The sequence below is a fragment of the Canis lupus genome, chromosome 16 (genome assembly GCF_048164855.1).
Source record: "Canis lupus baileyi chromosome 16, mCanLup2.hap1, whole genome shotgun sequence".
Lineage (NCBI taxonomy): Eukaryota > Metazoa > Chordata > Mammalia > Carnivora > Canidae > Canis > Canis lupus.
In genome coordinates, this window is record NC_132853.1 from 12,500,388 (window position 1) to 12,522,037 (window position 21,650).

The 21,650-nt window shown below is 60.1% G+C and overlaps 2 protein-coding genes across 6 annotated transcripts; one reads left to right on the forward strand and one right to left on the reverse strand.

Moving 5' to 3' along the window:
* Nucleotides 1-2,092: 2,092 nt before the first annotated feature.
* On the reverse strand, nucleotides 2,093-10,821 carry SAPCD2 (suppressor APC domain containing 2). Of its 5 annotated transcripts, XR_012008495.1 has the most exons (7): nucleotides 10,144-10,821; nucleotides 7,732-7,844; nucleotides 7,024-7,170; nucleotides 6,596-6,703; nucleotides 6,348-6,470; nucleotides 6,085-6,274; nucleotides 2,093-4,384 (listed from the first exon to the last, which is right to left on the reverse strand). XR_012008495.1 is itself a non-coding variant. In XM_072778818.1 (6 exons), the coding sequence occupies exons 1-5, from the start codon at nucleotides 10,754-10,756 to the stop codon at nucleotides 6,374-6,376; spliced, it is 1,011 nt and encodes a 336-aa protein (XP_072634919.1). In that variant the 5' UTR covers nucleotides 10,757-10,821; the 3' UTR covers nucleotides 2,093-4,384; nucleotides 6,348-6,373. The 5 variants fall into 5 exon arrangements, 4 of the variants coding, with proteins under 4 accessions (XP_072634919.1, XP_072634916.1, XP_072634915.1 ...); XM_072778818.1 differs by lacking the exon at nucleotides 6,085-6,274 and having other exon boundaries at nucleotides 6,348-6,403; XM_072778815.1 differs by lacking the exon at nucleotides 6,085-6,274.
* A 4,092-nt stretch (nucleotides 10,822-14,913) lies between these two features.
* UAP1L1 (UDP-N-acetylglucosamine pyrophosphorylase 1 like 1) lies at nucleotides 14,914-21,014 on the forward strand. Its single transcript, XM_072778822.1, has 9 exons — nucleotides 14,914-15,217; nucleotides 15,879-16,083; nucleotides 16,281-16,456; nucleotides 16,773-16,945; nucleotides 17,183-17,376; nucleotides 17,478-17,618; nucleotides 18,157-18,342; nucleotides 18,907-18,973; nucleotides 19,436-21,014. Exons 1-9 carry the CDS (start codon nucleotides 14,929-14,931, stop codon nucleotides 19,517-19,519), a joined length of 1,515 nt encoding a protein of 504 aa, XP_072634923.1. The 5' UTR covers nucleotides 14,914-14,928; the 3' UTR covers nucleotides 19,520-21,014.
* The last annotated feature ends 636 nt before the right edge of the window (nucleotides 21,015-21,650 follow it).

The window sequence follows — 21,650 nt, forward strand, 5'->3', positions numbered from 1 at the left end:
TCACCTCTCTCTCTGTATCTCTCATGAATAAATAAATAAAATCTTTAAAAAAAAAAGAATATCCAATGGAAAATAGTCTCTTCAATAAATGGTGCTGGAAAAACTGGACAGCCACATACAGAAGAATGAAACTGGTCCATTCTCTTACACCATATGCAAAAGTAGACTCAAAACAGATGAAAAGATCTAAATGTGAGACAGGGATCCATCAAAATCCTAGAGGAGAACATAGGCAGCAACCTCTGTGACCTCGGCCACAGCAACTTCTTGTTAGACACATTCCTAAAGGCAAGGGAAACAAAGGCAAAAATGAACTGTTGGGACTTCATCAAGATGAAAAGTTTCTGCACAGCAAAGGAAACAGTCGACAAAACCAAAAGACAACCTACAGAATGGGAGAAGATATTTGCAAATGACACATCAGATAAAGGGCCAGTATCCAAGATCTATAAAGAACTTATCAAACTCAACACCCAAAGAACAGATCATCCAATCATGAAACGGGCAGATGACATGAACAGACGTTTTACCAAAGAAGACCTACAGGTGATCAACAGACACGTAAAAAAAAATGCTGCATATCACTCATCATCAGGGAAATATGAATCAAAACCACAATGAAATACCACCTCACACCAGTGACAATGGCAAATATTAAAAGACAGGAAACAACAAATGTTAGAGAGTAAGTGGAGAAGGGAGAACCCTCTTGCACTGTTGGTGGAAATGCAAACTGGTGCAGCCACTCTGGAAAACTGTGTGGACTGTCCTCAAGAAGTTGAAATTAGAGCTGCCCTATGACCCAGAGATTGCACTACTAGATATTTACCCCAAAGATACAGATGTAGTGAAACCTGCACCCCAATGTTCACAGCAGCAGTGTCCACAATAGCCAAACTATAGAAAGAGCCCAGATGTCTGTTGACAGTTGAGTGGATACAGAAGACGTGGCCTATATACACAATGGAATATTACTCAGCCTTCAGAAGGAATGAAATCTTGCCATCTGCAACAACATGGATGGAGCTGGAGGGTATTATGCTGAGTGAAGTAAGTCAGAGAAAGACTTTCATCATGATTTCTTTTTTTAAAAAAGAATCTTATTTATTTATTCGTGAGAGAGAGAGAGGCAGAGACACAGGCAGAGGGAGAAGCAGGCTCCATGCAGAGATCCTGATGTGGGACTCGATCCCGGGTCTCCAGGATCACACCCCAGGCTTCAGGCGGCGCTAACCCACTGCGCCACCAGGGCTGCCCTTTCATCATGACTTCACTCACGTGTGGAATTTAGGAAACAAAACAGAGGATCGTAGGGGAAGAGAAGGAAAAACAAACAAGATGAAATCAGAGAGGGAGACAAACCACAAGAGACTCTTCACCATAGGAAACAAACTGAGGGGAAGGGAGTAGGGGGATGGGGTAACTGGGGGATGTGCATGAAGGAGGGCACGTGATGTCATGAGGACAGGGGTATTTTATCCAACTGAGGAATCACTGACTTCTACCTCTGAAACCAATAATACACTATATGTTAATTAATCAAATTTAAATTAAAAAAATAGAGTTGAGGGCAGCCCCAGTGGCACAGCGGTTTAGCGCCGCCTGCAGCCTGGGGTGTGATCCTGGAGACCCGGGATCGAGTCCCACATCGGGCTCCCTGCATGGGGCCTGCTTCTCCCTCTGCCTGTGTCTCTGCCTCTCTCTCTGTGTGTCTCTCATGAATAAATAAATAAAATCTTAAAAAAAAAAAAAAGAGTTGAGTCTACTTGCATATATCGTGATTACCAATGTATCTTCATCACCTAATTGTGTTCTCTCTTCTCCTTAAGATTGCACTTTTCCTCTTTCTCACCCCATTCCCCTGCACCTCCATTCTTGGGAAGGTGCACATCGGATAGCCACCGTGTGTTATTTTAACACGCATACTTCATAAAATCCACAGTGAAGATCGTTTCCGTCCTTGTGAACAATTCACGCACGGCGGAGGGCCCCAGCTGCGGCCTTCCCTTCCGCATGCCATTTGGACACAATCTCACTTCCATCCCGTGCCCCTCCTCCCCTTAGCACCATTGCTATTATTACTACTATCGTATACAGTCCATGTTTACTTAGATTTAATGATGCATTCTGGTTGACTAAAATACGCCCACAGATCATTTGATTCTCTTTCTTCGGAAAGGTGGTGCCCGAGTCCCCTCCCACACCCCTGAGAAAGGATTGGTCTGAGTTAAGACAGAGGTGAGGTGACGCGGTGACTCTGGAGCCTCAGGCAGGTGCCCCTCCCCCATGGGCTCTAGGGGAAGCTGAGAAGCCAGGCTTGGAAGCGGCCCTGGAGAGATGGCCCCAGACAGCCCGCAGGGCCAGCACCTTGGCTCCCGAGCCTCGCCCTCAGAAACAGAGAGAAGACACCTGCAGCTCTGCACCACTGAGCTCTGCTGGGGGGGGGGGGGGGGGGGCGGGGGCGGCTAATGCATCCTCATTCGGGGCTCCTTCTCCACTGCTGCCTTTTTTCTCAAGTCCTTGCTCCGGGGGACACCTGGGTGGCTCTGAGGTTGAACATCTGCCTTCGGTTCAGGGTGTGATCCCGGGATCAAGACCCACATGGGGCTGCTCCTCCCTCTGCCTGTGTCTCTGCCTCTCTCCATGAATAAATAAAACCGTTAAAAGAAAAAAAAGGTCCTGGCTCTGGAATATTCTTTAGTTAAGTCCTGTGGTTGGTAAAATCTCTCTCTCTCTTTTTTTTTTTTTTTTTTTGAAAATTTTTATTTTTGAAATGTTTTTATGTTGTGTTCACTCTATGAAAGGTTGCTCTGGGTCCGGCCTTATGGGTGGTTCTCCTATGGTCTCGGGAGAGGGAATGTGCATTTCTTCCTCTCAGGCCTGGCTGGCATTTGTTGTGATTTCCGGATTGGAGAACTGAGATTTCTAGACAATTCTGAAAAACTGGAAGCCTGCTTATCTTCCTATGTTGCCCCTCCTTCCTCATCCTCTTCTAGGAAATGCAACCAGAGGAGTGACCCTCGCCTGTCATTCACACTTCCCATCAGACTCTGGGCTCTGCCCTGGATCACTTCCTACACTCTTCTGGTTCACCAACTCCAGCTGAAAACTTTCATCAGCTTAGTCCATTTTAGGTTTAATTTCTTTCTTTCTTTTTTTTTTTAAGATTTTATTTATTCATGAGAGACAGAGAGAGGCAGAAACACAGACAGAGGGAGAATCAGGCTCCCTGCGAGGAGCCCAATGTGGGACTCAATCCTGGGACCCCGGGGTTACCACCTGAGCCGAAGGCAGATGCTCACCTGCTGAGCCACCTAGGCATCCCTGAGGTTTAATTTTAATTTATATTTTATTTCTGTAAGTTGTTTGATCTTTCATGCTTTATTGCTCATCTTTATAAACTAAAAGATTATTTCATGGGATGAACTATATAAAGACTGTGCCGTGTTTATATTTTCAAGAATCTCTTTTATATAAAAGCCATATATTCTCTGATAATTCCAATATCTGAAATATTTGCAGGATCTGTTGTCTCTGCTGGCTCTCGTGGCAAGTGCACTCCTGGTTGTTTGTGAAAGTGTTTTTTTAATTTGGAGATGCCTAATTTCTTTGGGACTTGGCCTCCATGAAATTTTGGGCAGTAATTCTCAATCAGGGACAATGTTTCTACCACCACCACCCCTCGAGACATTTGGCAACATCCTGAGACATTAGTTGTCAGAACTAGATGTGTGGATACAAGCCAGAGATGTCGTCACTATCGTCACAGTCACACAGCACAGAAGACAACCTCCCATCCCCCCACCCACGACTCAGCCTCGAATGTCACTAGTGCTTCGCAGAAGAGGCAGTCTGCCTTCCAGCTGCACTTGCCAACTTGGGACCACTTAAATCCTTCCCCTGAGGTCTCTAGGGCCCACAGGGAGCCTGTCTTCAGACTGCAAACAGAGAGGGTATGTTTTCTCACCCTGGGTGGGACACTGAGGCCACAAGGGATTTGTACTCCCAGCTTGCCTTCTGCGTGGCCAGCTTCTCTCACATGTTCCTCGCAACTGAAGGGCGACTATCTCTGGCAGGTCTGGTGAGACAGCTAGGCAGTCGTGTGAAGTCAGCAGAAGGAATGTGGACGCCCGGCAGCCTCTTCAGGTCCCTTCGCTCCCTAGCGGAGGGCTGGGCAGCAGCCGGTGGAGCAGGGAAGCGATGTTCCAGGGAACACCACTTGCAAAGAGCAGAGGTGGGAGGCTGGCTGTCTAGCTGCAACCCAGCTACTGGCAGGATTGGGAAGGGCTCTGGATGCGGAGCCTGGGGGCTGCCCTGAGCCACAGGGTCATGGGAGGATACAGAGGACAAGTAGTTTCCACTTTTTGGAATGTCATGGGAGAACCTGTGAGCAGAAAATCCTAGTGAGATGCTGGTGTGGAGGCAGTAGTTGTGGGACCGAACGGGGAAGAGCAGATCCAAGAACAGGTGGCTTTGGGGAGGTCGCAGTGGGCAGGGCCCAGACTGTCATGGGGGAGGATTTCTCCTGGGCTGGCCACTGCCCTGCACGTCCCAGCGGGTGCTGGGAACCTCATCTTCCCTTCAGGACCCCATTCCTCTCTGGGTGCCTGTCTCGCAGAGCCTGTGTGGGTCCAGGTCAGGGGTTCTCGGGCCCCCAAAAGAACCCACCCCATCCTCTAAGGAGGGCAGCTTGCATGCGGGGCAGATGTGGGCCCGAACCAGGACACCCCCTCCCTCCCTGTAAGCCCTGGAGCACAATGTGGGGAGCTCAGAGCTGGGGTTGGCAGGGCATGGCCAGCACCCCAGACCCAGGATCTCTCCAAGGCTCTGGGAGTCCATGTGCCTAAACCTTCTGGGTTTACGACGTCTCTCCCTATATACTCAAGCCTCACGCCTGGGGCCCCTACCACATGACCCAAAGGTGATGTCACATCCTCGGTGTAGGAGGCGAGCTCCTGCGGAGATGCTGGCACAGGTCACGGGGCCCCTCCTTCCTGGGGTGGAGGTTCCCCTCAGAGGCTGGTGTAGGGCTGGAGAGTCATCCCTGATGAGGCCCCTGTCTCTGATCTCTCCCTGAACCCCATGGTCTTCCTTTCCTATGGCTGAGCCCACCTGAATCTGGGGTCAGGGAGGGTAAGGCAGGCCCTCTATCTCGGGAAACTTGGGTCATGTGGGGTAGGCCCTGGTGGGGGCACTTGCCTATAAGGAACCTTGGGGCACACCTGGGGGGCCCATTCTCTCGCACAGCCATGCCCACATCTCTCTTCCCAGGGAACGGGCACATCCCAGCAACCCTGGTGACCATAGCCTGGCCTGGCCAGGATGCCCGGTGGCCTGAGGCCCTGGGGTGGGTCACAGGTTGCTCCATGGGCTCAGTTTTGCAAAGGGGGTGGATGACAGCCAACCCAAGTTGTTTTAAGGTCCGGGATCCTGAGAGGAGGGGCAAGCAGGCCAGCCTTGGCCCAGGCATGACCTCTGACACAAGCAGACCTCCTCCTAGAAACCACCCTTTACCGTTTTCATCTGCTTCTAGGAGAAAGACAGCCACTAGACCTGAGGGAGGGAAGATGCCCTGGGGCTCCTGGGCCCCATCACCTGCTGGGCCCCCAGGCCTGCCAGCCCTGGTCAGGGCACCTGACCACAGACCTCACAGAGGCATCTGCTGGGCAGCTTTGGGTCTGCGAGCGCGAGGCACCCTCTGCTGGCTGTGGTCAGAAGTGCAGCCCAGTGGGACCAGTACCTCTTACTGGAGACCCCAGGTCAGAAAGGAAAGGCCAGCTGTATGTACACACGGGAGGGGGCCTGCCCAGAGCTGCCCAAGATCAGGTAAACGTGAGGAGGATCCCTCAGTGTCCACTGGCAGTGGTAGTAGCAGCTTAGGGCCACGTTAGCACTAGGAAGCCCCACCCCAGTTTAGCACCCCCGGGCTACAACCTGGTCTGTGTCTGGGGCCATGGGACATATTGGGGCACAGCCCACATGCAGGCTCCACCTGGGGCTGAGGGGCTGGGGGAGCCCAGATTGGAAGAGAAGAAGAAATCTGGGTCCTGGCCAGTCAGGTGGTCTTCAGCCTGAGGTACCCACCCGGGCTGCCTGCCAGGCCAGGCACTGAGAGCTCCGTGTCCATGCCCATGGCCATGGCCAACTAGATGAAGGTGGAGTCCAGGGGCCCGGCATCCTGCTGGCTGAGGGCGCGTGCCTCGAACAGCTGCTTGATGAGGGAAGATTTCTCCTGCTCCAGTTGCGTGATACGCTCACTCTTGCTGGTCACCTCCTGGGCCGGCAGGAGGTCAGTCAGGGCTCACCAGGCCTCCAGCCCCCACCCCAGACCCCTCCTTGCCCCTTACCTGGGTGAGGAGACGGTTCTGTTCTTTCAGCATGAGGATGGTCTGCTGCTGCCAGCCTGTGGTGGAGGGTGAGGCAGGGCCTGGGGCTGGACACGGGGGCCCCGAGGACAATGAGGGCAGAGCCTATGGGAGGGCATGGTCAGACAGGCCAGGCATTCCCTGGTACAGCCTCCAGGAAAAGGGTGAGGGGTGGCACCAAGCCAGGTGTGGGCCCTAGGTGGGTACTGGGTGGTCTGAGGGGCACTCACCCTGCTGGCACAGGCTGCAGTCAGCAGCTCCCCCAGGCACCGGGCCACCTCCTGTACCTTGGGCAGCAGCCGGCCCAGTGGGAGGGGGCTCCCCTCAGCCCCAAAGTCCTGGGAGGAAAGCAGGAAAGGGGAAAGTCAGAGAGCAGGACCAGCCCAAGATCAGCCACCGTGCCTTGAGGGTGGCCCCCCCCAGAATTACTGCTGAGAACAGAGAGGTAGCCCACGGGTATTGCTGGTGGGGACATCTGCTCCAGGGCATCTTGTGTCCTAGGGGAACATCACACTGTGTGTGGGGGGCCCAGCACCCTGGGTGGAAGGACAGTCAATGTGCCCTGGAGTAGAGCAGTGCTGCACCTGCCTGGGAGTGCCTGGGGTTAGGTGGATGGTCACTGTCTGGGGACAGCCTAGCCCTGGGTGGCATCACTCACAGCGCTGGCCCTGCTCTGGCCCAGGCGGCGCTGGCGCTCCTGTACACGCTGCAGCTGCTGCTGGTACCAGTCTCGACCCCGCGCCATCATCTCCAGACCTTGTAGCAGCACCTCCTTCTCCTGTTCCAGCTCCTGCATCTGCTTTAGCTGCCACATGGGGGGATGCACATGTGTGAGTAAGTGCGCAGACAGCGCAAACCTGCGTGGGCCTATGCATGTGCGTGATGAACCACAGCCCCACAAGTCAGAGCTGTGCCCACGGACCAACCCATGCCAGCACCAACCTGCCAGCACAGGTGCAGCACCTGGACCCGTGTGGGCCCTCTGTGAGTCTGTGTTGCAACCCACAGCCCCATTTCTCCTGCTGGGTGGGGGAGGCTTCCCTCCCATGGCCCCTCCACATGGGCTCCCCCTGGGAACACAGGCAACACTCCCGACCTCAGCAGCTCCTTTAGGGCAGGCGGTGCACACGCAGCTGCTGAGCTGCGCAAACCTAACAAAGGGGACTCTCTGAAGCCGGTGGGTGCAGGGGCAGCTCTGGGGAGGGACCGTGCCCACTCCACACCCAGGCTGCCTTCTCCCTAGAGGACTTCCTCATCTGGCCTTGAGTCATCCCTCAAGTGGAGTCAAGCCCACATGGAAAGAGATGTTTATAATTAACTGACATCCCCCGAACCCAGCCTTGGCTGTCTCAGAGCCCTCACTCACCAGGTCACAGTCCACGCCGTTGGTGATGGTATGCCGCCGACGCTCCCCTCGGGCACGAAGGACCCGATGGGCATCACCCACACTGAGCTCCCGGGGCCTGCAGGCTGCTGCACCTGCAGCAGAGGTGAGGACCTGGCTCGTTTGCAGGCCTGTCCCATCACACCCAGGGCAGGGTTGGGTGTCCAGGCCTATGCACCTCTGGGGGTTGTGGGCAACTCCGAGCCTCTGCATGGACCCTACCATTTCAACCCAGCCTGCAGGCCTGGGCGCTGCCTAGGCCTGCACACCCCTTGCCTCTGTGCCTGCCTGGGATCTGGCTCCTCACTCGATCCCCACCAACTCCCTTACCTCTATCTCAGGGAGGGCTGTGTGCCCTCTTAAGTTGCACGTCTGTACACACAACACGCATGCCCTAGCACCAGTGCCCTGAGGGCAAGGGCTTTCCCCAGTGTGTGTTGGCACCCGCTGTGTGCCCCAGGGCCCTGGCCTTCCCTGTTTCTCTGTCCTTGTCTCTTGGGGCCTTTAAGGGAGTCAGGAGTTGGTGCAGGTGAGATGGGAGGGCACAGGTGGCCTAGACCTAACTTTCCCAGAAAGGATAAAACAAAGTTGGGCCGACTGTGTCCAGCGCATAACTTACGAGCTTCTACAGTTTAGGCGTCACCTGCAGCTGAGTCTGCTCAGGACTGAAAAGCCAGCAGGGCCAGCTGGCTTCCCTGGGGGTGGGGGCAAATGTGCAGGGCACCACACGGGCACAGGTGTGGAGGAAACCACCCTCTCCTCCCCTGGACCTAGCCGTGTTCCCCCAGGATATGCCCCTGGCACTGGTCAAGTGGAGTGGGTGGGTGATCCAAGAAGGGGACATGTCCACAGGCTCAGCATCGGGTGGCCATGCAGGCCTCCAGCTGGCCCTGGCAGACGGGCTCCAAGCACAGGCAGAGATCGCGTCCCAACCTGCCCATGCCACATGGCTGCAGAGAAGATACAGCAGAGAGAGGCTGGGGTGCGGGGCGTCAGGGAACAACCCCAGAACACCTGGGCTTGGTTGGGGAGCAGCTCCCAGATTTCTGGATGGCAGTACACTGGATGTTCAGTGGGATGACCAGCAGCTCTCACAGGGCCAAAGAAGGGGGCCCTGGGTCTTGGGGTGGGGGCTCTGTGTGTATGGGGGCTTTCTCCCCGAAGTAGGGGAACCTTGGAGCTCCATATCTGGCACCCATGAACATGCCATGCCTCTTGTCTGGGCCTCTACCTGTAGAGGTGACAGCGAGAGCCTGGCCTGCTCACCCCTGTGTTGAGCCCTCAAAGGGGTGCAGATGACCCAGGGCCACATGGGGCACCAGAACAGAGCAGGGCTGGGCCACAGGCCTGAGGCATCCAAATCCCAAACCCTGGCTGATTTTCCAGGATGTGTAGCCACAGTGATGGCACTGGCCCTGCACCCCCAAGTGCCCCCTGCCTTCCCACACCTCAGGGGCAGAGAGGTTGGGCAGTGAGGAGCAGGGGAGCCCCAGCTTGGGGTGGGCCACCAAATGGCTTCACCCAGGAGGCCAGGAGCCACCGTGGCCCTAAGGGCCAGTCATGGGGCTGGGGAATATGGGCAAGGCTGGGGCAGAGGTCTAGTGAGGCTGGCAGAGTGGTGAAGGCGTAGAAGGGCTGGCAGCTGCCATGGTGGGGCTGTCATGGTGAGGCTGCCGGGAGGCCTGCGCCCAGGGGTGCACGCTCCAGGCTGAAAGGGCTGAGGGGTTTGAACCCAGCACCCAACCAGAATGCAGGTGCTATTCCCAGGGTCAACACTAGAGGGGACCACGGGGCCATTCAGCCATCTCCTGTCAGGGCCACCTGGACCAGAAGCCAAGCAAGGACTCTGCTGGCCATCGTTGGGGGACTGCGTCTGGGTCTCTCCCTGGTGTCAGTCCCGCAGGTTTTGGGGACTGGGCTGAAGAGCCACCCACTGCTTTACTCTTCCTGTTAACCAGGCCAGAGCCTCCTGGGAAACCTCCAACCTGTCCTGGCTCGGCGGTGGAGCGGCGACTAAGGACCCAAAGGGGCAGTGAGGGCCCCTCTCTGGGTGGGGTGCCCTGTCTCCTCGGAACTAGACGGGAACTCCCTGCCTACGTGTCATCAGAGACGCAGCTCGGGGCCTTGGCGTCCCCCGCCATGGGCTCAGGATTGGGGGAGCGGCTTCCTGGTGGAGCTGGGAGTCACCTCGCAGCCCCCGGGCCCCGGCCACGCCTCCGGCCCCTGAGCGGGAAAGGCGACAGGCTCCTTCCCTGTCGGCACCTAGGGCTCTGGGCCCCGCACCCCGCGGTCGGAGAGGCGCCGGCAGCACCTCTGGGGCTCTGGCCTGAGGCGCAGGTCGCGGGGGGCGGCGGGGTCAGCTACCAGGAGGGGCCCGGGCCGCCCCGCACTCACCAGCGTCCGCGCTCGGGCTCCGCTCCAGCGCCGCGCCCTGGGGCCGCTCGGGCTCCGCAGGACCGGGCGCTGCCTCCGCCGGCGCGCACAGCTTCTCCAGGCTGCGGGCCGTGCCTCCGGGGACGGCTGGCGGGGGCCGCGCGCCCGGGGGTAGGGCCTTCCTCTCCAGGACCGTCCGCGGCTCATCAGCCGGAGCGAACACCAGGCGCGGCGGCGGCGGCGGTCCCCCAGGCCGCGCCGGGCAGCCTCCCCGGGCCGGGGCTCGTGCCTGGCCCCGCGGGCCGCCGTCGGCGCTCAGCAGCGAGGTGCGCAGGCCGGCCACGAAGCGCTCGAAGGTTAGGTAGCCGCTGGCCGGGGCCACCTGGCGCAGGCCCTCCAGCACGCCGCGGGGCAACTCGCGCGCGTCGGCGCCCTGCCAGCGGGACTCGATCTCGCGCAGGTGCACGCAGCCGCGCCGCCGGTCATCCAGGATGTCAAAGAGGGTGCGCAGGCTCTGCAGGAAGGCGCGCGGCAGCCCCTCCGTGCCCGGCGTGGGCGTGGGCGCGGGAGCGGGAGCGGGAGCGGGAGCGCCGGGCGGCCCGCGGCCCGGCTCGGCCATTGCGGCTCCGGCCATGGGCGGCCGCCGCCGGGCTCGGTTCCCGGCTCGGTCCGCAGTTCCGTCCCCGCGCAGCCCGACGGCTGGGCCCGGCCGGCGCGCGCAACCCGCGGCGACAATAGCTGCGACTTTTTGAATGGACCCTCCTCGTGATGTCAGCGCTCATTAGCATCCGCGGCGGCTATTGGCCGCGGCTGGCCCTTCGGCTCCCGGATTGGCTGAGAGGCCGCCAGCCCGGTTTGATTTTCCTCCGAGGGCTCCGCCCCGCGCGCTCCCGCCGCAGAGCCCGCCGCGGCCCGGGCTGCACCGAGGCCCGGAGCGGGCGGGGGCGGGGCCGGGAGCTCTGCCTGCCCTCGGTCTCACCGGGAGGGGGACGCAGCCCTGAACGGACCTCTCTCTGCTCCCGCCGCCTCCTGCCGCCCGCCGCCCGCTCTCAGCGGTTCAGCCCTCTCGGAGGGGCGGGGCCTGCCGCCCTACAGAAAACCTGTCCCGGTGGCCTCGTGGGGCAAGGATGGAAGCACACCTCCTCCAGGGATTCAACTTCCCTGTCCGGCTCCCTTGGGCACTCTTCGCCCCCAGTTCGGGGTCCCCTGACCCAGGCACCCTGACTCTTAGGGCCCATTTGCCAGGAGAGTCCCAAGAGGATTGTGGGCTCCAGCCATCTGGGCGCTTCCCCTCACAGAGGCCTCTCTGTCCACGCTGCTGCTAGCTCCTCCCCTTGTCCCTGGGGATAGCTTGGCCTTTCCTGCCTACCTCGAGACAAAGCCACTTTTTCCTGTGTCCCCAGATCCCCATCTGGTTGACCAGCTCTCCTCTGCTCCAGCTCCTTCCCCGGGCTGGACACTTCCTCCAGCTGTGTCCCCAGTGGCCCCTGCTTCATTTCCAGCCAGGATCCAGTCCTGTCTGGCCAGGCTGGGAGGAGGCTTGAGCTTAGCCCAGCCTCACTTCAAGAAGGGAATCCTTCCTCCTGTTAGGGTAGTGAAGTGAATTTCTTCCTGCCCAGGAATGTGAGGTGAGCTGGGACAGGTTCTACGTTGCTGAGAGCTCCCCCATCAGGGCTTCGCTTTATTAATTTCACAGCCCTCAAAGGTGGGGCCCCATTGTGGTAAGGAATTTTGGAAGGACCTAGAAAGCTGTGAGCCTAGAGTTTCCCCATGGAGCCCGATCCATCCCTGCCTTCCTCTTTAGTGGCAGGACTAGCCAAAGTCCTAGAAAAGCGTTCAAGCCACTTGTCCTGCAGTTCATCCCCTCTCCTGCTCTCCTTCCAGCACAGCTGCCCAGGTGCCCCATCCTTAAGGGACCCAGCAGTTCCTTACATGATAGGGGTACCGTGTACCCCTTGCACATGGTAGCTTTCCCACCAGAAACACCTTTTCCCGTCTGCTCTGGGGTCATCACTCTGCATCCTTTGAAACTCCACCTAGATACCCAACCCACCCTTGGAAGTCTGGTTACACGTCCTGACTTTCAAAGCATGAGGCTGCTTTCTGCTAGCAATGGTGCCTCTCTCCCCATGAATCCCTCCCTGTGTGTTCTGGAAGCAGGACAGGGCCACCCTATGGCCTGGCATGAGTCTTGCCCACAGTGGAGGCTTAGTGGGTGGCCAGCATGTGGGAAGCCTCATCCTACAGATCACAGTGGAAACACCAGCCTTGGGTGGGGTGGGGAGGCCTGGAGACAGCTCTATGGGGGTTTTGTAGATGTGGAGGCCTGTTGCCAGCAGTAGCAAGCAGTGCTATGACAGTTCAGGACAGCAGGACAGCAGCATGCAGGCCAGGGGCCTGTGAACCTGAACCCATTGTACAGAGGAAACAGGCCTTCTCCAAGCATCAGAAAGTATGAGGCAGGAGGCCCTTGGTCCATGGGCTTCCCACTGGGCTTCCCTGGCTAGGCACTGGTGGAAGGGACCGAAGAAACTGTAGAGCCCACAGCATGCCCCCGTGTACTTCCTGTTCTGAATTCTAACCACTTCCTCTTTCCACTCCTCTTTCCAGTCTGGCCTAAAGCTCTCCTAGCTCTGTACCCTTCAGTGTTGCTGTCGCCCCCAGGGGGCTTCCCAGACTTCGTGAGGCCCCTGTGGCTCTTGAGGTGCCTGACCCAGTTGTAATTATTTTCTCACTGTGCCAGCTTGCAGCTCCCTGGAGGTGGATGGGGAGGCCCTCTGTCCCCAGCCTAACACAGTCGCTGTGCCTCTTCCAGGATCTGCTGGTCTCCACTCTTGCAGTAACAACCAGGGACCCACGCTGGCCTCTGGGCCCTGGCTCCCCGGAACCCTTTGGATGAAGCCCTAGGGCAAAAGGCAGGTGACGCCAGGTTTGTCTAGGAGGTTGTTACTCACTTCTGCCCCTCTGGCACCTTCATCTGTCTGCCCAAGTGGGCCAGCTCTCCTTCTCTGGCCTGTCAGGTGCCTCTGCCTACATAGCCTCAGCTGTCCAAACCCTTCTGATCTCAGCCCCACCCCCACCTTGAAGCAAGATTTAGGGGTCACTCTGAGATGAGCCCTGAGTTTACGAGACACTTGTCTTCAAGGGCACATGTGCAGGGTAGTAAGAGTTCACATGGACTCTGGCCTGGAATGTGGAGCCCACTCTGCTTGGTTCCCTGCCTCCCGTGCACATCCTCCACCTCTAACAGATGCCCTTCAACTGCCACAAACTTGAAGCAGATCATTCATTCATTCATTCATTCATTCATTCATGCAAGCACTCCCTGAACACTTGATATGGCCCAGTCACTGAGCTGGGTGTGGGATCCAACACTCACTCACCCATTAAATAAACACATACTGAGTACCTACTGTGTGCTGGGCATTGATCTGAGGCTATGGGGTAGAGCAGTGAACCAAACCATGTCCATCTGCCATGGAGCTTCCTTCTTTGGAGAAGTCGGGCAGCAGAGAATACAGAAAGGTGGGAAGGAACAGAGGTGAATGGGAGGGTGCTCTCCGAGCCAACATGACCTGGGAGGGTCTCCCCAAGGAGGCAACACATGAGTAGAAAGACCTGGCAGGGCAGCCCCGGTAGCCCAGTGGTTTGGCACCGCCTGCAGCCTGGGGTGTGATCCTGGAGACCCAGGATCGAGTCCCACATTGGGCTCCCTGCATGGAGCCTGCTTCTCCCTCTGTCTGTGTCTCTGACTCTTTTTCTGTCTATGAATAAATAAATAAAATATTAAAAAAAAAAAAAGACCTGGCAAAGTGGGGCAGGAAGTCACTTTCTGGGAAAAAGTAGTCCAGGCAGGAGGAACAGCAAGTGCAAAGGCCCCGGGCAGGCCTAAGGCCATCTTGGGAAGATAATTTCTTTCAGGTCCACCAGAACTTAGAGTGGCCCCCAGGGAGCTGTGAAGTCCTACTTCCTAACTCAGGAAGGGGGTGTGTGGGAGCCTCTATGTGCAGAACCTGCCTCCAAGGTGTTTGAATCACCCTAACAGGGGTTATCTGAGGGCAGGCCTGAGGAAGATGTTACTTTTCATTTTGGGTCCCAAAGTATCGTTTGAATTTGTTTTAACCTTGTCCATGTATCATTTTTAGTCTTAATAAAACTAATTTCTAGAAGAAAGCTTTGTCCCCAAATGGCCAAAGCTACTCATTATTTTTCCCGGAGGGAGTTTATAAACAGCAAGGTATCTTAAACTCTAACAGTTAATACAACGCGGCAGGGCGAAGGCCTGCTCCTGAATGGTTCTGGCTACATGGCAGTGCGGAGTCGGGATGTGAAGGAGGGAGCCCCCAAGGATGCGGGGTGGCCTTCTTGGGGGGTCCTGGGTAGCATCGGGACACCTAACCCTACTGATGGTCTGGCTCTATCCTCCCGGGCCCAGCCGCCAGGGGTCAGACATAGCCGCAGGGAGGGACAGACCCTAGCCTCCGCCTCAGGTGCCCTGACCAGCAGGGCTATGGGTCCAGAAGGGGGTGTACTAGGCCTGAAGTCAGCCCTCACGCGCCAGGGCCAGGGGGGTCGCAGATCCCTGCCTCAGGCAGCCCCAGCGCCTGGACTGGGCCCCTGCGCCTCCCGCTGTGGCCGAGCGGACAGGGGCGGGGTCAGAGCCAGAGGGTGGAGGGGACGCTCGGAGGCGGGGTCGAGGCGGGGCGTCCTGGCCCCGCCCCTCTAGGGCCGTCGCCCGCCGCTGGATCCCGTGACGCCCGCCGGAGCGCTCGGGTCACGAGTGCCAGCGCGGCCGGCGGAGGCGACATGGCTTCGGAGCGGGCGGTGCGCGCCAGGCTGCAGCGCGCGGGCCAGGAACACCTGCTGCGCTTCTGCGCCGAGCTAGCGCCGGGGCCGCGCGCCGCGCTCCTAGCGGAGCTGGGGGCGCTGGAGCCCGAGGCGCTGCGGGAGCACTGCCGGCGCGCGGCCGCGGCCTGCGCGCATCCCCCGGGCTCGCCGCCCGACCTGGCCGCGCGCCTGCGGCCCCTGCCCCCCGAGTGCGTTGGCAGCGCGAGCCGGTGCGACCCCGAGACGCGGCTGCTCTGGGAGGAGGAAGGTAGGCGGGGCGGCGGGGGTCCCGGGCGGGGCGGGCCTGGCTGGCGGAGGGGCTTGCCCAACGTGGGGAGACAGGAGAGCTGGTACTTGGAGGAGCTGGCGTGCCTTATTTCTTTGTGGGGACCCTTTTCCCACGCAGCTAGCGACTGGGGTGTCGGGCTCCAAAGGCCGCCAAGGTGGTGCCCGCCCCCAGGCGGCTTGCCCTCGGGAGAATGCTCTGTGCAGGCGCACACCTGGCTAGCCAGCAGCCCAGCCACACACCTATTGACCTCAGGGAACCCCTTGGCACACGCTCCCTTTCACATTAGCGCTCCCAGGTGCACTCTTGGCCTCTTGGCCTCACAGGTGAGGCAGGTGCTCTTGGAGGGAAGCCTGCTCAGGGCCCCCACTGCACTGCTCTGACTGGCCTGACCTGGTGTTCCCTCTGAAGGACCCAGGCTGGGAATGAACCCTGGAGGATGCCATGACGACCCCTGGTGGGTCCTGATAAGGGGGGTTTGTGTGGGGCCCGAGCCCACAGGCGATCAAAAGATTATTTGAAAATTTCTGTCCCATCGCTATGAAGTCTTAGAGCCCTAGACACAAGTCTGGCTTGCTGAGAGGTGAAGGGGTGGTTCTGTGGCAGGTCCCAGGTGTCCCCTCACGGCACCCTGCACCTCCAGGTTTCCGCCAGATCGCTCTGAACAAGGTGGCTGTGCTGCTGCTGGCTGGGGGGCAGGGGACTCGCCTAGGCGTGACCTACCCCAAAGGCATGTATCAGGTGGGGCTGCCCAGCCAGAAGAGCCTGTATCAGCTGCAGGCCGAACGGATTCAGCGGGTGGAGCAGCTTGCTGGCGAGCGCCATGGGACCCGCTGTACCATCCCATGGTGTGCCTTCTCTGTATTACCTTGACCCCAGAATAATCCCCTGCCCGGATAGCATGAATCCTGGCCCGCACCACGACCTGAACCCCAACCCCGGCACCTACCTAGGCTGGACCCCAAGACCAGCCCCCGTCAGAGCCCCAGGTCCCAGAGGGGCTGGGCCCTTCAAATAGCCCTCTCAGCTTTGCCTGTCCTTTAAGGTACATCATGACGAGTGAGTTCACGCTGGGGCCCACAGCCACCTTCTTCCAGGAACATGACTTCTTCCACCTGGACCCCAATAACGTGATCATGTTTGAACAGCGCATGCTGCCTGCTGTGAACTTTGATGGCAGGGCCATCCTGGAGCAGAAACACAAGGTTGCCATGGCCCCAGGTATGCCTGACCCCTGACCCGGGGAAGGACTGGCTGGCCTAGACCAAGGAGCTAATTAGAGGTTGGGAGGACAGTAGCAGAGGCTGGAGCGTTATGCTTCAAGGCTCTGTGGTCCCGGCCAAGTGGCCTCCCCTCTCTGGACCTTGATTCCCATCTGTCACATGAGACAACCATAGGGCTACTTGGATAGTGATGAAGAGCTGCCTCAGGTACAAGGTCCAGCCCCAAGGGGCCTCCCCTGCCTCCAGCACGCCCTGGACTAGATGGCTGAAGCCCAGCTGGAGTCCTCGAAAGAGCGGTCCTTCTCCCTCTGCAGATGGCAATGGGGGGCTGTACTGCGCACTGTCAGACCACCAGATTCTGGAGGACATGGAGCGTCGAGGAGTGGAGTTTGTGCATGTGTACTGTGTGGACAACATCCTCGTGCGGCTGGCTGACCCGGTCTTCATTGGCTTCTGCGTGCTTCGCGGCGCAGACTGTGGGGCCAAGGTGAGCCCCCCACCCGCCCCCGCCTTGCCCCGTCCCCTCCCCCCGTCCGTCCCCGGTCCACCCGGCCATGCCCCTCCTCCCAGTCCCACCCCGGTCCACCTGGCCCCGCCCCGGTCTGCCTCGCCCCGCCCCTCCTCCCCGCCCCCTGTCCGCCTGGCCCCGCCCCTCCTCCCAGCCCCGCCCCCGGTCTGCCGGGCCCCGCCCCGTCAGCCTTCCCAGCCCAGGCCTTGGCCGCAGGTGGTGGAAAAGGCCTACCCAGAGGAGCCAGTGGGTGTGGTGTGCCAGGTGGACGGGGTCCCCCAGGTGGTGGAGTACAGCGAGGTCAGCCCCGAGACTGCTCAGCTTCGTGGGCCTGATGGGCACCTGCTCTACAGCCTGGGCAACATCTGCAACCACTTCTTCACCCGAGGCTTCCTCCAGATGGTCAGCAGGTGTGCTCAGCAGGTGGCCGCGGGTGGTGGCCAGAGTGGCTCCCCGGGGTGTCCTATCTGAACTGTGTCTTTCCTCCTCTTGTCATCCTGTTGTTCTCCAGCGAGTTTGAGCCCTTGCTGAAGCCACATGTGGCTGTGAAGAAGGTCCCATACGTGGATGAGGAGGGAAATCCGGTAAAGCCGATAAAACCAAACGGGATAAAGATGGAGAAGTTTGTGTTTGATGTGTTCCCGTTTGCTAAGTTAGTGGCAGAAGTCATTTATTTTTTCTTTCTTTCCTCTCTGTTTTGGTGGTGGGTTCTGAGGCCCAGCTGGGCCGGGAATGGAGGCATGTGGGGCACACAGTGGGGCCACCCCCTTTGCAGTGGGGAGCAGGGGCTGTAGGCAGGCTCAGGGACAACACCAGGGGAAGCAGCCCCCGCAGTGTGAGCATGGCAGCATCTGGGGCTGTGTACTCGGGGAGACACCCCTGCTCCTCCTGAGCCCTCTGTCTGTTCCTGGCCCGGGGTTAGGAGGTTGTTTCCAGGCCAGGGGGCTGGGGGCCTCCCCGGGGGGGTGGTTGGCTCTTACTCTGGGGTCCCAGGGTCTGGGGGTTTGGCTGGTGGGAATGGAAGGACGTCAAGCAGCCGCAGGGATCTCAGGAGCAAAGATGCAGGTGGTGCCTGTGGGCCCTCCATGGAGGCGACTGGCCCTTCTCATCGTCACTGCAGTGCAGCCTTCACCTGCCCAGGACCAGGGCCTCTGGCCAGGACATCTGGTCACTAGTTCTCATCCACATAGGAGTTTCGTGGCCTTTGAAGTGTCTCGGGAGGAGGAGTTCTCTCCTCTGAAGAATGCTGCCTCGGATGCCAGAGACAACCCCGCCATGACCCGGCGTGCCCTGCTCATGCAGCATTACCGCTGGGCCCTGCAGGCAGGGGCCCACTTCCTGGATGCGTGTGGGGCCCGGCTCCCTGAACTGCCCAGGTGAGTGTGGCCTCAGCGTGCTCCCCAAAGGATCAGGCTATCCGGGTCCATCCCCCAGCCCCAGGCTTGCCGACTCTGCTGGGCTGTGGTGTGGCCTTGTGCTCCGAGTGGCCACATGCCCTGGTCAACCTTGCGGTGACTGGGGCCTCGGGGCCAACCCCTAGAAGTCTGCTTGGGGACTGGGGGAGGTGGGTGGCTGCCACCCTTCCTGACTCACTTATGAGCTCTGAAACCAAGACCTCGGCATGACATTTGGAAAACAGCAAGGCAGGTCACTCTTCAGGGCCAGCGAAGGAAAGGACGTGAGGTTTCCATCTTCTCAGTTATCCGCAGCCCCGGCCTAACCTGGCTGCCCGGGTGCTGTGAGGGGTGCCTGCAGGGACGAGGGGGGGGTTTTCCCGCCCAAAGAAGAGCCTGCCACTTGGGCAGGGGCAGTTTGCGGAGGGCTCCGGGTGTGCAGAGGAAGCGGGGATTGCTGAGAAGAGACCTTGGGGAGCTGGGTCAGGCAAGGACAGCCCCAGGGCACACACCCCGGAGCAGGTGCTGACACGTGGGCTCCCACAGCCTGCCGGACGGCACAGAGCCTCCAGCCATCTGTGAGATCTCACCCTTGGTGTCCTACGCTGGAGAGGTGAGAGCCGACGGCCCCATCTAGAGCTTTCTGGGGTAGGGCATGCATGATTGGGGGGAAGACTGGGGAGAAGTGGGTGCTGGGGTGGAAGGTCACAGCTCTGACTCAGTTTACCAATGGGGCAAATAGTTCCTTAAGTTAGAGAGGATCTTCTGGGCCATGAGTGGGGATGAGGAATCAAGATCCTCATAGGTCTCGGAGAGGCAGGAAGATGTCAGCGTTTGGGGTTCCGGCAAGGAAGACTTTATGGAAGCCTTGCTGAGGGAGCGATACTGGCCCCGACCCTCTGACTGGACCTCCCTGAGCATGCCTAGAGACTCCTAGGGCCTGGGTCTAAAGGTGGCATCCAAGCCTTGTTCTGGAAGCCTCTCTGGCCCTGCCTTACTGTGGCTCAAGAAGAGTTTGTGCCCCCTCTATGCACTAGATGTGAAAATGTGGCCATCATGACTTTATTGTCTCCAGGGTCTGGAGATGTACCTGCAAGGCCGCGAGTTCCGGTCCCCCTTCATCCTGGATGAGAACCAGGCCAGGGCTCTGCAGGCCTGACTGGCTCCCAGACCTGCCAACCCCAGGGCCTGAGGGCTGGGGACACAGCTTACTCCACCAGGGTGGGGCCTCTCCCACCACCGGTTCCCACGGACACAAATGACCCTAGGCCTGCTAGAGACCTACGAGGGTTTTTTCCTCTGGGCTCCTGGCTGCGGGAGGCAGAGGTGTGGCATCCCATCCCGGTCCTGGGCCCTGCCTGGGGGCGACTGGAGGATCAATGGCCCCTTCTAGCCCTCCACGCAGCTCCCCTTGGTGAAGAGCTACAGCCACGCAGCTTCTCTGCAGATACACAGGTGGGCAGGGAGGGAGGAGGGAGGGGAGGGCGCCCCTCCCTCGCAGGGCCAGGTGTGGAAGGTGCTGCCCCCTCCCTCCCTCCCTCCCTCCTGCTCTGGCAGCCAACAGGAAGCCGAAGGAAGCCGGTGAGGCTGGAGGGGGGTGGGTGGCACAGCCTGGCCCCAAATTTCTCACCACCCCCAGCCCACACTCAGCCTGCACACCTAAAGGGGGAACCTCTCCATTTCCCCAGAGACCTCGATTCCTCCGCCACCTCTGTGGTTGGTTCAGGCCCCTGCATTTTAGGTGCTCCGACCAAGAACCAGGGGGCCCAAGAACCAGGGGGCCGACACTAGGGGCCTCTCACCACGTGGCTCCTCAGTCTGGAACGCAAGCGGCCAGAGAGCGCTCCACCCCTCGACTCTCCACCGACCGGAAGCGGGCTTTCTAGTCTGCCACACATCGTGGCGCTCTCTAGAGGGAGACGCGGCCTCCATGTCCGGGCGCAGGCTCGGGCATTGCACCCCTGCAGCCAGACCGGGGCTGCGGGGAAAGCCGCGGGCCCAGCCCCTCGCCCCTGCCTGCTTTCCCCTCCGCAAGGCAACACAGGGGGCCACCCCCCACCCTGGCCTGCGCGGCAGCCCTCACCGCGTGGGAGCCGAGCTCGCCCGAGGAAAAGGATGCCCTGGGCCCCCTGCATCCTGACCTGGGCCCGGGGCGGGGGCAGGGCCGCGCCCCCCCCCCTCCAGGAGGACTGTGTACCCCCCAGGCCCTGCCAGTCCTTCGTAACCTCAGAGGTGACCCGTGTGCCTGAGGACCCTTCCCTCGGCTGCTCTCTCGCCCCCAGCTGCCGCTCCCCAGCGCCACAGCCCCAAGCTGTGCAACCTGTCTTCTCAGCAGGAGGGTCAACTACGGACACCGTTGCTGTGAAGGGACGGTTTATTTTAAAATAATTAGACCCTTCTATCAGGTCTCACACACAGCACGGAGGGAGGCAGGGAGGTGCCGGGTGCGGACCGCCGTCTCCGCGGACCCGCAGCTTACAGGATGGTAGGGCTCCCAGTCCTGTCTCACGGGCGTGCGCGCCCCTTCCCGCTGTGTCCTCCAGAGAGGCCCCTCGGGCTACCGGGACAGTCTCTGACCCCAGACGAGCCACCGCGGAACCACTGACTTCTGAGGGACTGCCACGCTCGGATGCGACGGAATGCGGGGGTGGGGGTGGGGGTGGGGGCGGGGGCGGGGGCGGGGCAGATGTCCAATAAACGCAGGAAGCCGTGATGATCCCGGGCCCGGCCAGTGCAGTGCCTGCCGCGCTCGTCCGTGCGCCGGAACAGGGGGCCACACGCCCGGCCGCTCGCGCTCTGCGCCGCCCAACTCTTCAGCGGGGGCGGGGGCGGGGGCGGGGGCGAAGGGGCTGGGACCACCCAGGGAGTGGGTCGGACACCCTGGGGGCGGCTCCCAGCCTGCCCGCCCTCTCCGCCGGTAGAGGCGTGGGGGGCACCGGAGCGCACGAGGGCTCTCGGGGACAGGCTCGGACAGGCCCGGTGCTCATGGAGCAGGACGCACGGCCAGGACCGCGGGGGCGCGGCGGGCTCAGCCCAGGGGCCCGGCCGCACAGCGCCGAGCACGGCCCGGAGCCCAGCCGACCCTCGGGACGCATCCACTCGCTGCGGGGGCCGTCGTCGCGCCTCGACGATGGACGCGGGGAGCCGCCGTCCTGTCGCCGGGCTGCGCGGCCCACCTAGCTCCGGGCGGGGCAGTCGGGCCCCGGAATCCCCGCCACGCGGCGACGCCGGCCGGTTCCCCGGAGCCCACGCCGAGCCCAGGCCGAGGCTGCGCGCGAGCGGGCGAGCTG

Coding starts and splice junctions, on each gene's coding strand:
- SAPCD2 (XM_072778814.1), bottom strand. CDS start 10,756: ATGGCCGGAGCCGCAATGGCCGAGCCGGGCCGCGGGCCGCCCGGCGCT. Junction 7,171..7,731: donor ACGGCGTGGACTGTGACCTG/GTGAGTGAGGGC, acceptor CCCATGTGGCAG/CTAAAGCAGATGCAGGAGCT. Junction 6,275..6,347: donor AGAACCGTCTCCTCACCCAG/GTAAGGGGCAAG, acceptor CTGCCGGCCCAG/GAGGTGACCAGCAAGAGTGA.
- UAP1L1 (XM_072778822.1), top strand. CDS start 14,929: ATGGCTTCGGAGCGGGCGGTGCGCGCCAGGCTGCAGCGCGCGGGCCAG. Junction 16,084..16,280: donor ACCCGCTGTACCATCCCATG/GTGTGCCTTCTC, acceptor CTGTCCTTTAAG/GTACATCATGACGAGTGAGT. Junction 17,619..18,156: donor GATGTGTTCCCGTTTGCTAA/GTTAGTGGCAGA, acceptor TCATCCACATAG/GAGTTTCGTGGCCTTTGAAG.